Genomic DNA, 15,199 nt, shown 5'->3' on the forward strand with positions numbered 1-15,199 from the left:
AATGTTTAAAAACTCTTTAACATTTATATTTCTAAGTTTATCAGGCTTTCATATCTAATATTTCCACACCACTCATTATCAAAGTTTTAAAACTTTTTGTTTACTCAACCAGTTAAAGTTAGTTTTCTGAAACTGACTGTAAAATAAATTGACACTCCTGGATTATAATATTCTAAAGAAGCAAGAAACATAAATTTTGCAGTTTTGCAACATATATTTTGCTAAAGCACAGCTATTTTCAACTGAACTGTACATTTATTAGGAGTCTACCTGGCAAAGTAACAAAAGCTCTTTGCAGGAAGAGCTTACAGGTAGCTTATGTATTTGTTTTCTGTTTCATTTGCATATGAAAAGTGTTATTTTTTAGGTCACTTTTATGCTGGAAAACAATTTAAAAACCTACGATCATTTAAGAATAAAACAGAAGCATAACTGCCACAAATCACGTTAGTAATTTATTTTTTAAAAAATGCATCCAGGCCGTGGTATAAGAAACTGACCACTGGAATCTCCCTTTCTAAAAATTTCTGTTGTCTTACAAGATCTGGAGCTCGGCGAAGCTGACAGAACACTGGAGTCCTGGTACCTCCATTTCTGATCTTCAAACAAAGGAAGCTGCTCCACACGCTCTAATCCCAGCCTTGCTTAATCCTGCTTATTGCCCGGAGTTCCTAAAGTATTATTTGCATAGTTTTTAAATTTAGTAAGAACATCCTGGCCTATTTCCAAACTTCCCTCCCCCCCCACCACCCATCCTCATTCACCAAGGAGCTCAGGAAGCCCTGAAGAGGGAAAGCGAGGGGCGTGAGCTGGGCTGTGGCCGGGGGGTATAATTCACCTGGGAATTCAGAGGTATCAGATAGTCACTGACTTCTGTCCGTATTTTCAGGGGCTTCCCACTACCAGCACTGGGCAATGCAGCCACTGCTCAACTCCCAGGTCCTCAGAGGAAGGCAAGATTTCACAGAAGGGATCCAAACAGCACCCAGGGAAAGCCTGCTGGCTTTATCTGTGAAGACTCCCTACACAGCACATCAGAATCTCTATCCTGTCAGCTTGTCTCCCTAACTTCAGAAGTACTCAACAGACCCAACACCGTAAGACAGGGTATTCTAACTTTGCTTTCTTCTTAACCTGAAAAGCAGCTTCATCACTCAACTAATCTCCGATAGGACAAAGCATTTCCCTGTTTTTTTATCCTGGGCAGCAGACAGTCTCCATCCCACCCTGTCGTCAACAGCGATGCTGGGTACATTACTGGTGCACATTGCTTATAATGGCAGGCGAGCGGCCCTGAGGCTACCATCTGCTAGGAAGGAAGTACTCTCTCCTCGGATGCTGGAGAGACTGACAGCTCATGTAAACAGAACCCTGAGTCACCCGCAGGAGCACGAGGCCACAGATTCCCAATTACATTTTCTTAAGATATGGATGGCTTATGAATTTGTACGTTGCCCACATCTTCCTTTATGCTCCTGAAAGTGGGATTAACGCCTTCTAAAAAATCATTCCTCTTCATGTAAAAATTCCGTTAAATGATTTTTTTTCCTCAGGAAAAAAAGGATCTTAAAAACAAGAGGGGCACTGGTGAAAAAATCCACTGCCCAGAAGATGCCACCTAGCAACAACTGATTGGTTACTTATTGGTCCTTAGGCAAATTCTAAATTGGTTAGTTTTCAAATGAACTCATCATTAAATAGGTTAATGACTCATTTCTTAGGAAACTGTTACTGGACTTATTAATAATGAAGAGTATATGATATTCCACTTACAGAATAAATGCATCTTAAGGACACCCCAAAGCAGTGACTGAAAACACCAGCTGACCCATTAGGTATGGATCATCGGTCCAGGTTGAACCAGCCTATAAAGAGCAAGGACTTACATTTTTTTCGGATAATAGAGGCCTTTCGATTTGAATTATCTCAAGAATTTTCTTTCTCCTTCTTTTTTTTGTTTCTATAAGAAGCACATGATCTTGAACGTTTGCCAGATCTTCACTCTTTTGCTTCATCGGTAAACACTGCCCACATGGTCTTGAGCAGCCATATTTCTCTGGTTAACAACAGGCTTCCTTATTTAGGTACCTCTGCATCCTCTATTTCTGTCCTACAGCATCCCTTCATCCATGCATGAAGCAATTTACTAAAATGTTCCAGAGTAAAAGACGAATACCACTTCTACAAACACTAAGTTGTTCTAGAGGGAATAGACCATGTCCTGGGAGACAGTTATTCACTAGTACACAAAAGACCCGAGAAGTAGCATACCCTCTTCTTTCTTGATAATATTTACAAACATCTCTACCAACTAATTAAACAGACCTTGGAAAAGATGCCCGACTTCCCTTGCCCTCTGTTTTCACCACCTTGAAATGAGTTACATTACACCAATGGCTCCCAACTCTTCTCCCTCAAAACGACCTTGCGTTTTTTTCTGATTGTCACCACAGCATGCGGGAAGAGGTTAACGTAGTTTGTGGTGGTGATGCTGGTGGTAGGGAGGCCTCTTATCAAGCATAATGTACAGATTGCTTCATGGAAACAGAAGCAGCTGGAAGACTGTAAGTTTTCCACTTTGCAGACCACCCGATGTCCAGGAATCAAGACTGGACACCCCAGAACACATGACCAACCGACAACTTGGTTCAACCCTAAAATTCACTGACAAAATGAGAGGCCTGCAAGTGGGATCAAATCCTGAACTCTTCAAACTGGCAGGTATAAAAACTGGTGAAAGGAAAAAAAAAATTGGGGGTTTTCCTTCAATGTCCAGTCTTCCTGCTTAACTGTCCCCATTTTACTCTGAATGAATAATGTATGGGAAAAAAAAGAGAGAAATTATGTCATTACCACCCAAGTGAGATAAAAAACAAAATGTAAACCTTAAAGTTGCCTGAGGCACGGTCGACAGCAGAATTCTAATGCAACTATTGTAAATGAGCTTCCAAGGCGGACCTGGTTTGTAGGACTTGGAGACAATATGAGATACTGCAGAGGGCACTGCCCTCGGGATCAGACAGCAGGAGGTGGACCATGGGAAAACACTGGTAAACCAGCATCTTCAAGTGGTTCAACCCAACACTTCTCCTTTTGGCTCAGTGATCCAGAGCAAGTCACTAGACCTCTCTAACCCGCAGGTTCCTTATTCCGAAAAATGGGGATCCAAGTGGCCTTGCCTACATCATGGGGCTTTTTGGTGTATTAGGTGATACTATATGTAGGAAAATGTCTTCAAATTATGAGGTGAAGAAAAATACCTTTTGAATTTTAAACAATTCTTTTGACCCAATGGGGCGAGGGGCATGCAATTATCTTTCAATATTGATCAGAATAATGGTTACATTTTCATCATCTCCAACTCCAATAGCATTCTTCCAAAATCATTCACAGTCCACCAAGTTTGGGGATTGTTAGCTACATTTATAATTTGGAGGCAACAGATGGACTGATTTAAGTAAGTACTTTAAAATTTGCATAGAGAAAGGACTATGTCATATTCATAAACATTAAAGATTATGCGTTAATACTATGCAAAAACATAAGTCATTCTTAAGATACGCATATAAATTTTAAGGTAACTAGTAAAATCACATAATGAACTCTATTATAATATCTATTTTTACACATTGAAAAAACTGAAATTTAATACTACATCACAATAACTCACTCAAGTATTTGTACCAATACCATGTGGGTAGATTAAAGCAACAGTAAGACTATAATTATACTTAAGGTTATCAAGTGTTAACACAATTAGAGAATACATCAGTATTTGAGTTTCAATTAAGAAAAAAAATCCACATCAAGCCTCTTGGAGCATGACTGGATGAGATATTATGGAACTGCACGTGCGCGCACACACACACACACACACACAGACCCAAAATACTTATTTCTGGAAAATTTGATACTTTGTAAAATCAATACTGAAAAACCCAGTCTTTATAAAGTGCTATGCATGTGATCATTGATCTTTCAAGTATACTATGGATCACGATATTTGACCAAATACTCCAAATTTCAGTAAAAGCATAATAAGCAAGAAATATTTTATAAATCTTGTCTGTGTCCATAAATATCGTGTACGGCATAAAAATCTGGGCCAAGTTTGAAGACATGTTTACCTGATCAAATTGTCCAAAGTTTCTGGACATGTAAAAGCAACTTTATGCAAATTTAATATTTTTCTAGTCCAATCGAAAAGAAATCAGAACTGCTAACTTGACTGTTTCCATATTTGTAAACATACAGCCTATAAGTTTTAACCCCAATTCTATTTCAGTGCTCTCATGTGATGAATTCAACTAAACTTTAAAACCACCAAGCAGAGACGTATCTCATACTATTTGCACCCATGGAGCAAAATGGTAGTATACAACATATACTCCAACTCTCTGTATTCAAACTTTGTTCTGTGCCTTTTATTTTAGTGTGCAGTTAATGTAAGTCTGTAGCTTTCTAGAAAGAAATCCAATAATCAGTAGCAATTATCAACCTCAGCATTTCCTCCACCCTGAGTGATGACTTCACCAGTTCTCTCCTAAAAAAATCTACCACTGAACTCTGTCTACAATAATCTACCTTGAAGGATTCAAAATAACCACTGCAATCTTGAAGAACACATTCAAATGAATAAAATTAACACAGAGTGCCCTCATTTAAATTCGGATAGCACTGTTTTCATAAAACCCACCACTTGATAAATAACATGCATATAACTGATAATTTTGGACATTCAGAAAATTTTGTTTTCATTTGCTTATCAAAATGCCAACATTAAGATGCCTTCCCCATCTTGTATAGGAATACACATTCTGCTGATGTCTCTAGCAGAGAGAGTGCAGGGAATTCACGGATTCTAGTGGCCTCGGTGAAAAACCGGCTTGGGGGGCGGAGCAGGGCGCTTGACTTCCCTCCGAGTGTTTCCCCCACTCCACTTGGCAATGCAGATAAAAGAGTAAGGTGACATTTTCCCTTAAGTTTCTGAGGTGAAACGGGAACACTTGATTCTGTGCTACCCAAAAAAAACAAAACAGAAAAACCTCTCCACTTGCCAAATCTGATGCCAAAAGTTAACTAGCTCTTGGAACGCTGCTTCCACAGAAAATGCATTAGTGGGAATTTTAACAGAAAACCCATTATACCCGTGCTGTTAATAAAACTTTTGCAAGTTCTCCTCTTCAGCAAAAGAAAGAGGTTCATTTTAATACTAATAGTTCTAAAGAAAATAAAATATTAATTATCTATTAAAATTCCTTTTTGCGGGGGGAGTGGGCCAGTAGAAGAACAAAAGATTCGAAGGCTGGAGGCTTTCCTCCTCTGTTTGACAACTAGATACATTCGTAACAGCGCAGGAGTGCCACCCTAATAAGATGGACCTGAAGAGTGAAAGCCCAGGCCCAACCACGGATGATCCAGCAACCCCAAGTTTAAGGCTCCTGTCTTTCTTTTAACACATCCCACATGAAAAGCCAACACTGGCAACTTAAAAAAATGTATGTTCTAATTACACATTTTCATCTTGACAGTATTTCTTGATATATAAACAAATCATAAAAGGTAATCAAACGTACAGTCTTAATATAGTTTCAGGATTAGGATGCTATTTTCCTTAATTGTTATTTTACTATGTAATTTAAAACACTACTTCCTTACAGTTGATAATTATCTATGAAAAAAATCAAGTTAAATAAGAGGGGAAAAAACAATGGTTCTTGGAGACTGGAATGGAACTAGCAATACTAGCAGGCACTTCTTAAGAAGATATTGGCTCCATTTTCAGACGACTATGAGTTGTTTGTTTTTGAATTTAAGAACACCCATTTACAACTGTCTTTCCTGTATATACTCATGGTTTCAGAGTAATAAACATCAACAGAATTATTGGATTTGTTAGCACATTTCTTTAGAAGAGCTTAACCGCTCTCGATGTTTGCAATCTCCTGGACCTCCCAGTGGCCCTGCCACATAGAAGGGAGAGGCTTATAATTGCCCCATTTCACAGAAAGAGAAAATGAGAAAGAGGGATTAAATGGCTTCCTCTAGTCACACAATGACTCATTAAGATCAGCAACTAGAAACCTGGTTTCCTGATTCCTGGTTTAGTGTTCCACATACTATGCTTCCTTCTACGAGGTACTATTTTTGTAAAGGTTTCTCTTTCAATAAAGGAAATAGAACAAATCATGTGACTTTCATTCACGAAAGCCTGAGTGTGTTTTCATTAGCACCTTAGTCCTCTGTTCCTGGGAATAGGGCTGAAGCAGGGCACCTTATCATCATATTGTGACAGAGCTAGCCAAGGAAAGCAGCAAAGCATGCACAACAGAAAACATAAAGGGTATGTGGTTTGTCAAGCAATCTCACTAGAGTTCTCGAGTTCTAAGACTCTTTAGTTCTTTGCTCTGAGACTTCAACAGGCAATACTCTTAAAAATAAATCGTGATTGTATTGCTCCTTTGGAAACATTTCTTATCCCATAATTCTTTTACCATAGGATGAATAAATAGTCCTTTTATCAAACAAAATTTAAATACAAATGCTTTCAGTGATAATTCTTATCTAACCTGCCTTGTACATACATATAAACCAATTTTAGAATAAAAAATCCCACTAAAGAGGAATACTAAGATAGTATATTTTATGACATATACCAATCTATAATCATAACAAAAATATATAAAGTTATTGTTAAAAAGCAGTTTTAAAGCACAGCAAATTCAGTAACATATTTCAAGTTTCCAAACAACAACACTCTAACAGATTGGCTAGATTTTTCTACACACACACACAACACACAGTAAGTAACCTTTCCCTACTCCCAAATAAGATGCATAATTTAGAGTTAAATTTTTATTTGCCCTGGACTAAGATATACACACACACACACACACACACAGCTAAGGTGTACTCACTTTTTAATTGGATCTAGCGTTGAAAGCCCACCCCCATTCCCACTTCTATTGTAAACAACTATCAAACATTGCTGGAATCTTTCGTCTTTGTTACCGCTTATGCAGATATCAAACACTACCCAAGTGACCCCAAATTATTCTGCTTCAGCACGACTAATGAAGTTTTTCCAGGCAGAACCCGAGGAGCTCGACATGGAAACGTATGTGAGTTCTGAGAGCCAGGGCAGGGCACGAAATGACCCAGGAAGTTCTTTTTCCATTCCATCTTCAAAGAAATGCTTTGCAAGTCTCCCTTCTATAAATCATCCTCTCAAAGGACACTTATCTCCCATGAACTTTTTACTTATGAGCACCACAAACAAATGTCTACGTGCATATGCGAGTTAAATAAAAGTGGATGTTCATTCTGAGTCTCTACATGTTCTCTCTCTGGCTCCACAGGCCACAACTTAGGTTCCACGTTAATTAAGGTGACACTCTCATCTTTCCTAGTCTACTGCTCTCCATGCTCACACTAGTTTACTAGAAACCCATTTAGCCTGTAGTCCTTTCTTCAAAATGTGGTTTCGGCACAATGGATCAACTGCAGTTATCTATTTTGCTTAAAAATAGCTGTTTTCCTTCTTAAAAGGATGTTTACCATAATGCCCACATACACTTTGAAAAACAACAACCAAGACCAGTCCTTCATCTTTGTTCAGCCACCATGGGACATACAAACTGCTATTTTGATTTCAGAATCCCGTATCCTATAGGTCGAAAGGAATTTTATACTGGTGGGAAATATTAAACAAAACAAGCTAAATGAAGTCTCTAACTAAACTTATCTCCTGCAGTTTCAAATTTTCCCTAGACTGAAAAGAGCATGATAGCGTACATGAATCACATTTCTGAATGTATCCACTTCATCAGAAAGGCCTTGAGTCCTTTTAGGCCCGTGGACGCAAACTCCAGCTCACTCCTGTTACTGCAAGAACCCACTCCTGCAGCCCTCCTCCATCCAGTCCAGGTTTTCACCGCCCACTCTACCAAAAGCAGTAAAAGGTGTTATGTTCTCAGGCTGTTTTTCTGATTAGAATCAGATTTCAACAAAATGTACTTTCCTGTTCACCACGGCATATACCCATCTGGGCATACCAAATACATTTGTGTGCGTATGTGTTTTTTCCCCACTCAATTCTAGTTATGCCGGTGTGTTTATATGGCCTGTGTCTTGTACGGCAGCTAACCTTTCAACTCCTGACACACTGGCAATTTTTCAGACGTACCTGTAGTGCTTAATATGACTCCAAGCCAAGTGACCTTCAGCTGACAGTCATCTTTCTGAGACACATTCTGACAACTTCCAGTTGATTTAATTAGATGCGGAAGCACCATACTCCTGATAATTCTCTGTGACTCTTTTCATCTTTTATTCTATGGTTTAAACAAAATACTAAATAGCTTTTTCTCTATTATATTAGAATAACAGGGAATTTACCCTACAGCTATAATTTTAGATCCCATGGATACTATAAAACATATACTGGGTTTAGATAGCATGAAACGGGTCTGTTTGCTTTAAGAACAAAAGGACTGTGGATCCCCAAGCCACCTCCATCATCACCTTGTGACCCCTGCAGACTTTTTACCTTAGGCCGGCATCTAAGAGAGTATCCACATAATACTCTTCACTACCATGTGCTTTGTCGATCCCAGAGCCTCTACCTGACCAGCAGCCCTGCACAGAAGCATCTACAAAATTAAAGAGACTCTCTTGAACATCCTTACGCCTCTCTCTCCCAGTCATCATTCAACGTTTGAGACAGTCGGAATGCACTGCCAGCTGCAAAGCAAGCACATCTCTCTCTCTTCATGGATATTTGATGAGAAGGGGAAGAACAATGCAGGACACCATCCTATCCAATTGTTCTTGAAAAGATCCGTGTTGTTGTCTTCCCCTGGTTTTCTCTAAAGCACTGATTCTAAATCCTGGCTGCACATTAATATCACCTGGGCAACTGAAACACGCGGGTGCTGGGCTCTGACCAGCCGATGCTTTACTTGAACGTGTCTGGGGTGATGTCCAGTAGGTAATTTCTGAAACCTCCTCAGGTGAGTCTAACCCGGGGCAGGGTTCTCAGAGGATGGTCCCCCAACCAACAGCATCAGCACAACCTGGGAACGCCTTAGGAATGCACATTCTGGGCCACAGCCCAGACTACTACTTCAGAATCTGAGGCTGTACACAGCCCAGCCATCAGGGCCTCAGCACACTCCCCGGGGGCACTCCCAGGGATGCTCAAGTCTGAGAACTACTGTTCAGAGCTGTGTTTAAGCAGTGTTACCCTTTCAGCCCCTTAGGAGAAAAAGAACGTCTCTGATGGGAAAGCTCCTACCCCTTATGTGTAAACTGTAAATGGTTAACTGTTCCCTTTCAGCAGCCACCAAGATGGATGCTCACTTCCTAAAGGACTTTCGGGCCTGTTTTTATAAACTTTGAGGCTTAGCAAGAATCAGCTGGGGCCCAGCTCAGGAAAACAAAGACAAAGGTGAAGGCTGCAGCCTGGGAGCAGTCAGAACTTCAAGTCCCTTCCTAGCAGAACTTTCCCACCTCTCAGATCAAGAGACCTGCCTGTTGTCTCTTTGGGGTGGCTGACCTGGGGAGCACCTCCAGAGGTAAAAGATGGGAAGAGAACGGCTGTGGGAAAGAATGGGGTGGGGCGGAAAAAACAAATCAAGTCTCCTGAGTCAGAAGCTTCACATTCAACTCAAAGACGACTGCTCTTGGCAAGGTCTTTGGGGAAAGAGGAGGACCTGGGAGCCAGAAGTAAAACAAAACAAGAAGCCTGGGCCGATATTTTGGCATGTAGGTCAAGGTGCCAGAGAAAGAAAGAGGAGGGAACCCACTGACGCTCCCCCACTTTCCCACGCTTCCTCCCACCAGCCGCAAGCTCCAAGGACCTCACCTTTCACAATCGTGGCCTCCTTCAGGTGATGGGACAAGAAGTCAATGCTGGCATAGGTGTTGGCGGAGGGCAGGGCACCAGGGCCCGGCCCCCCACACACCCCGCCGGTGCTGCTGCCCCCCACGGCGCTGATGAGACCCCCGAGGCTCCGGGTCCGGCCCCAGGCGCTCTTGTCTCCGGGCTGCGGATGCTGCGGATGCGGCTGCGGGGGCGGCTCGTCCCTCACGTCGATGGCGATGTAGTTGAGGCCATTCTGGAAGCCGGCAGAGGTCTCCCTGCGCATTGGAGAGCCACTGCCACCGGGGCAGCCAACCAAGCCCCCAGGCTGACCCGGTGTCCAAGGCCGCGCCTGCTGGGGCAGCGGGGGCTGCAACTGGCGGGGGGACGCGGGGGGCTCGTCACCCCCACCGAGCATGCTGCTGCTGCCCCCTTCGCTGGTTTTCCTGAGAGAAACGTTTTCCACAGAGGCCGAGTTGTGGCGCTTCGGGTTGTGGGCGAAGGACGGGGACACGGGGGTCACAGTGGTGGTCGAGGAGAAGGTCTCCGAGCTGTGGCGGCGGCGGCCCCCCTGCGGGTCTGCGCGAATGACCTTGGCCCCCCGGTGCGGGTCTGGGGGCTGGCTGGCCTGAAGGAAGGCCTCGACCCCCGACACCTGATCCATGAGACTCAGCCTCTTCACGCCGGACGTGGGGCTGGTCACGCGGGCACCTTCTGATTTCGGGGGTGCCGCGATGGGTTGTGGCGGGGTGGCAGCCACGCCAAAGGCCATCTCGGTGTAGTCACCATTGTCCCCAGTCTCCGAGGACGAAGAGGAGGCAGCGCCGGGGTCCTGGGAGGTGGATGCTGGAGGCAGGCGGTACAGCTCCCCTGGGGGGGGCGGAGGGGGGGCCAGCGGCTGCAGGGAGGAGCAGGGGGCGGCAGGGCGCGGGGGCAGCGGTGGGTACGGGGACGAGGCCTCGGGGGACAGGAGGGCATCCAAGGAGCCCACGGGGTCCCCGCTCTGGGTCCCCGGCTTGGGAGACTTGGGCGAGCTGAAGTCGAGGTTCATGTAGTCAGAGAGCGGGGAGCGCTGCCGGCTGTCGCTGCTCGTGCCCGGGGTGCCGGAGCCCAGGGACGAGGCCGGGCTGCTGGCGGACAGCAGCGAGGAGGATGAGGCGGCCGAGGCCAGCAGCGGAGGGGCGGGCGGCGACAGGCGCGCCCCCGCCTCGCCGAAGTCAATGTTGATGTACTCGCCAGGGCTCTTGGGCTCGGGCGGCAGAGGGTACTCGTGCATGCTGGGCAGGGTCTGAAGCCCCTCCAGGGACAGCCGCGTGGGCCGCACTGCCCGGCAGCGCTGGTTCAGGAAGCCCTCTGGGCGGCCGCTGCCGCTGCCACTCGGCCTCCCGGGCGAAGGCACTACGGGGTGAGGAGGCTGCGTATGGCCGCCCCCAGCGGCCCCGGTGGCGAAGGCGCTGGCCGACTGCGTGGTCCCCGGGCTGGCCTGCGGCTCCAGTCTCTCCTCTTCCAGGATGCGCCCCACGGGGGAGCTCATGAGCACGTACTGGTCGTGGTCCCCATCACAGGTGTAGGAAGCCTTGTAGGATCGAGGCAAGGAGCTGTAGCAGTAGCCGGGGACGCCCTTGAGCATCTCCCCGCCGGGCAAGGCTGCCGAGAAGAAGTCGGGCGGGGTTCCCGAGGTGCCCGCGTCGCTGGGGGACATGTTGAGGTAGTCCCCGTTGGGAAGCAGCTTGCTGTCGGCGTTCTCCATGGACAGCTTGGAGCCACACCACATGCGCATGTACCCACTGTCCTCGGGGGAGCTCTCGGCCGGCGAGCTGGCCTTGTAGCCGCTGCCCCCGTTCACCGGAAAGGCCCGGCAGGCCACAGAGGCGGGCGGCGGCGCTGCGGCTCCCGTGGGGGGCAAGGCCGCGGCGGCGGCGCGAGGCTGCAGGATCTGCTTCGGTGCAGACACGCTGGTGGGGCTCATGGGCATGTAGTCGTCACTTCTGCAGCTGCCGCTGCCGCCACCCATGAGGGCCACGCCAGGGGTCATGGGCATGTAGCCATCGTCTGTGCCCAGGTTACTGCTAGAGCTCCTATGGGACCCAATTTCGATGTCGCCGTAGTCCTCGGGATAGGGGTGATAGGCCACTTTAGGGGAGGACGCGGGGCAGGACGGGCAGAGTCGGCCCGAGCTGCCGGAGAAGGTGGCCCGCATCAGGGTGTATTCATCCAGGGACGCAGAGGAGGGCTGGGGCACCGGTCGCTGCCGAGCAGGTGTGGTCAGGGAGTAAGTCCTCTTCCTCAGCCCTCTGTCCAAGTCCTGGGCCCCGTCCCCTGAGACTCGGCGGTAGGGGCGGCCACAGTGGCTCAGGGGTCTGTCCATGGTCATGTACCCGTACAGCTCCCCCGCGCTGCCGTCCCTGGCCGGGGGGGTCTCGGCGATGGACTCTGGCGTGTTGCTCCTGTGGCTGCAGAAGGCTCTCAGGTCCCCAGGGCTGGAGCCGTACTCGTCCAGGGACATGAAGCCGGGGTCGCTGGGGGAGCCTGAGGCTGAGGCGCTGCCGCTGGAGGGTCTCTGGCCCGCGGGGAGATGCAGGGGATGCTGCAGGTGCGGGTGCGGGGCCGGAGGCGGCGGGTAGGAGCCTGAGCCGTGCCCGCTGCTTGACGACAGGCTGCCGGGGCTGGTGGCGGCCGGGGGCGAGTACGCCACGGGCATGGACATGGAGCGGCTGTGTTGCAGGGCGCCCCCTGCCGGCGCCAGACTCACTTTGCCCGTGCGGCCGCCGCAGCCGCCGCTCAGGGTGTGCGAGCGGCTCAGCGGCGCGCGCACCGGCCCGGGGCTCAGGGGGCTCCCCGACACCGACACGGGCCTGCCGCCCGCCGCCCCGGTCCCTGCCGCTGCGCCGCCGTCGCCCTCGCTGGCTGTGCGCACCCGGCAGGAGCTGCACTTGGCGGCCGGCGGGGTGGCGGCCAGGCTGTCGGTGCGCGAGCGGCGCACCAGGCCTGTCTGGCTGGGGGGCAGGTTGACCAGGTGGTGGTGGCGGCGCGCTCCGGGGACGCTGATGGGGTGCGTGGCCGACGAGCCCGACGACTGGCTCTTGCTGCGCGGCCGGAACTCGAAGAGCTCCTTTAGCGCCTTCATGGCCTCCAGGATGGTCTCGTGGATGTTCTGCGCCACCACCGAGTCGTCAGCCTGCATCCACAGCTCGCCAGGGCCCGTGACGGCCGAGCGGCCCACCTCGATAAAGAAGAAGCTGTCCGAGTGGCCGCAGCGGCGGATGTTCATGAGTTGCAGCGTCACCGACGGCTGCTCGCAGTTGAGCTTTACGAAGCCGATGGTGCGCGCCGACAGGCACAGGCGGTACACGCCCGTCAGGTTCTTGCTCTGACCCAGGCCCTTGGGCTTCAGGTTCACCTGCCACACCTCGCGGTAGGCGGCCGTGGCGGGCGCCACCAGCCCGTAGCTGTCATCGGCCGCGGCGGCGCCGGCCGAGCCGCCCAGGGCGCCGGGCAGGGAGGCGCTGCAGGACACGGCGGTGGCGGCGGCGGGGGGCGCGTCGCCGGCGCCCGCGCGGCCCTCGCTGACCAGGTCGGTGAGCGCGCGGTACCAGCCCTCCTGCTCCTGCTCGTTCTCGGCCGCCACGGCGAAGTACTCGTCCTTGGTGTAGAGGGCGATCAGGTACTTGTGTTTGGCGTCGGCGCGCTTGTTGATGTTCAGGCAGCAGTCAAGCGCGATGACCCGCTTCGGGGCGCCCGCCTTGCTCCGCCACTTCTTCTCGCTCTCGTAGTACTCGAGCCGCGGCGGCTGCGGCGCCGGACCCCCGCCCGCTGTCGTCGTCGCCTCGTCGCCGCCCGCGCCGGGCCCGCGCAGCACGAAGAAGCGCTTGTGGCCGTGCTTTTGCTTGCGCAGGTAGCCGCACTTGCGCACGCTGTGGTTGTTGTTGTTGTTGTTGTTGTTGAGATTGGGGCCGTCGCCGCCCGCCGGCCCGGGGAGCCCGTGCAGCGGCGGGCTCGCCATCGCCGGCGCTTCGGGCCGCACCGCCCGGCCCGGCGTGCAGGCGCTAGAGGGGAGCGGAGGGGGCGCGGGCGGGGGCGGCTCCCTCCCCCCTTGTTCGCCCGCCGGAGCGCGCGTCCCTCGGGCCCTGGAGGTGGGGAAGGCTCGGGGAGGCCCGCGGGAGTCGGCACTGCGCGGTGGCGCAGCGCCCTCCGCGCTCCGGGGCCCCAGAGGATGCCCGGCGCGGGCGGTGGCCGCCCCCTGGCCCGGCTGCCCTCGGCCGCTGCCTCCCGGGCTCTCGGGCGGCGCCTGGGGACTCGCAGGCTGGGCCGAGAGTCGGGGTCCCCGAGCCGCGGGGCCGAGCTTAAGGCGCGCGCGGCCGCACCGGTCCCGCCGCCGCGCCGCGTTCCGGGGTGCCGGGGTGCGCCCGGGCACTCGGGGTCTGCGCCGCCGCCGGGCTTGCTGCTTCTGATGCTGCTGCCAACGGCGACCCGGGCTCGTCGCGGTCCCCGCCGCACAGTGAGTAACACATCGCGCACCGAGTGACTGAACTAAGAGGAGCAAAACAACATGTGACTCGGCGTTACGCAGGCACACACGGCGCGGCCGCCCCGCCCCGCCTCCCGTATTGGCGCCGCGCCCCCCGACGGACGGCGCGCGCGGCCAATGAGCGCGGGGCGCGGGGGGGGCGGGCCGCACGCCCCCGCCCCGCCCCCCCTTCTCCGCGGGTCGCGTTTCCCGCCGTCCCTTCCCCCTCCTGCGGAGGCCCGGGCTCGGGCGGGGTGGGGGCCGGCCGGAGCCTCATTAATCAGAGGCTCGTTGTGGATGCCGGCGGAGGAGATGCCACCCAGGGCGGGAAAAGGGGCGCGCGGGAGGGGCGGGGGCCGGCCGCCGTCCAGAGGGCTCTTCCCTCCCGCCTTTCACTCAATTAATTGGGCTCGGCGCTTCCGCCGGGGAGGGGTCCGGGAGAGGGGACACTGCAGGGGGCGGGGTCCGGCGGAGATCAAGGGCCTAGGCCGCCCGCCCAGGGTGGGCGCAGGGAAGGGGGCGGCAGCACCCGCCTCGGGCCTCGCATCACCCCGCCGCCGCCCCACTCGCGGCGGGCAAGAGGGGCAATGAACTTGGCTGCCCTCTCGTAAACCCCTCCCCCGAACACACACACTTAGGCGAGCCGATCGGGCGCCCAAACTCGGGGTGGGCGCGCACCCGGTCGCTGCGGCGGGTTTGCGCCTGGGTGGTTCCCGGGTGCCCGGCCCTAGGCTTGTTTACGAGCATCACATTAGTCACCGGTGAGGTCTGGATCGATAGCCGCTTCGCGCCCCTTCCTGGAAGAAGAACCGGGGTGCAGGAGGGGCGCG

At 51.3% G+C, this 15,199-nt stretch overlaps 1 protein-coding gene across 1 annotated transcript in view; it reads right to left on the reverse strand.

The window, feature by feature from the left end:
- IRS2 (insulin receptor substrate 2) overlaps positions 1–14,416 on the reverse strand; it is a 31,369-nt gene extending 16,953 nt beyond the window's left edge. The window contains exon 1 of the mRNA XM_058548473.1: positions 9,866–14,416. Within this exon, the coding sequence (XP_058404456.1) occupies positions 9,866–13,865 (4,000 nt within the window). The 5' untranslated portion in view covers positions 13,866–14,416. The remainder of the gene's footprint in view (positions 1–9,865) is intronic.
- Positions 14,417–15,199: the final 783 nt, after the last annotated feature.

This window comes from Diceros bicornis, chromosome 9 (assembly GCF_020826845.1).
Source record: "Diceros bicornis minor isolate mBicDic1 chromosome 9, mDicBic1.mat.cur, whole genome shotgun sequence".
Classification (NCBI taxonomy): Eukaryota; Metazoa; Chordata; class Mammalia; order Perissodactyla; family Rhinocerotidae; genus Diceros; species Diceros bicornis.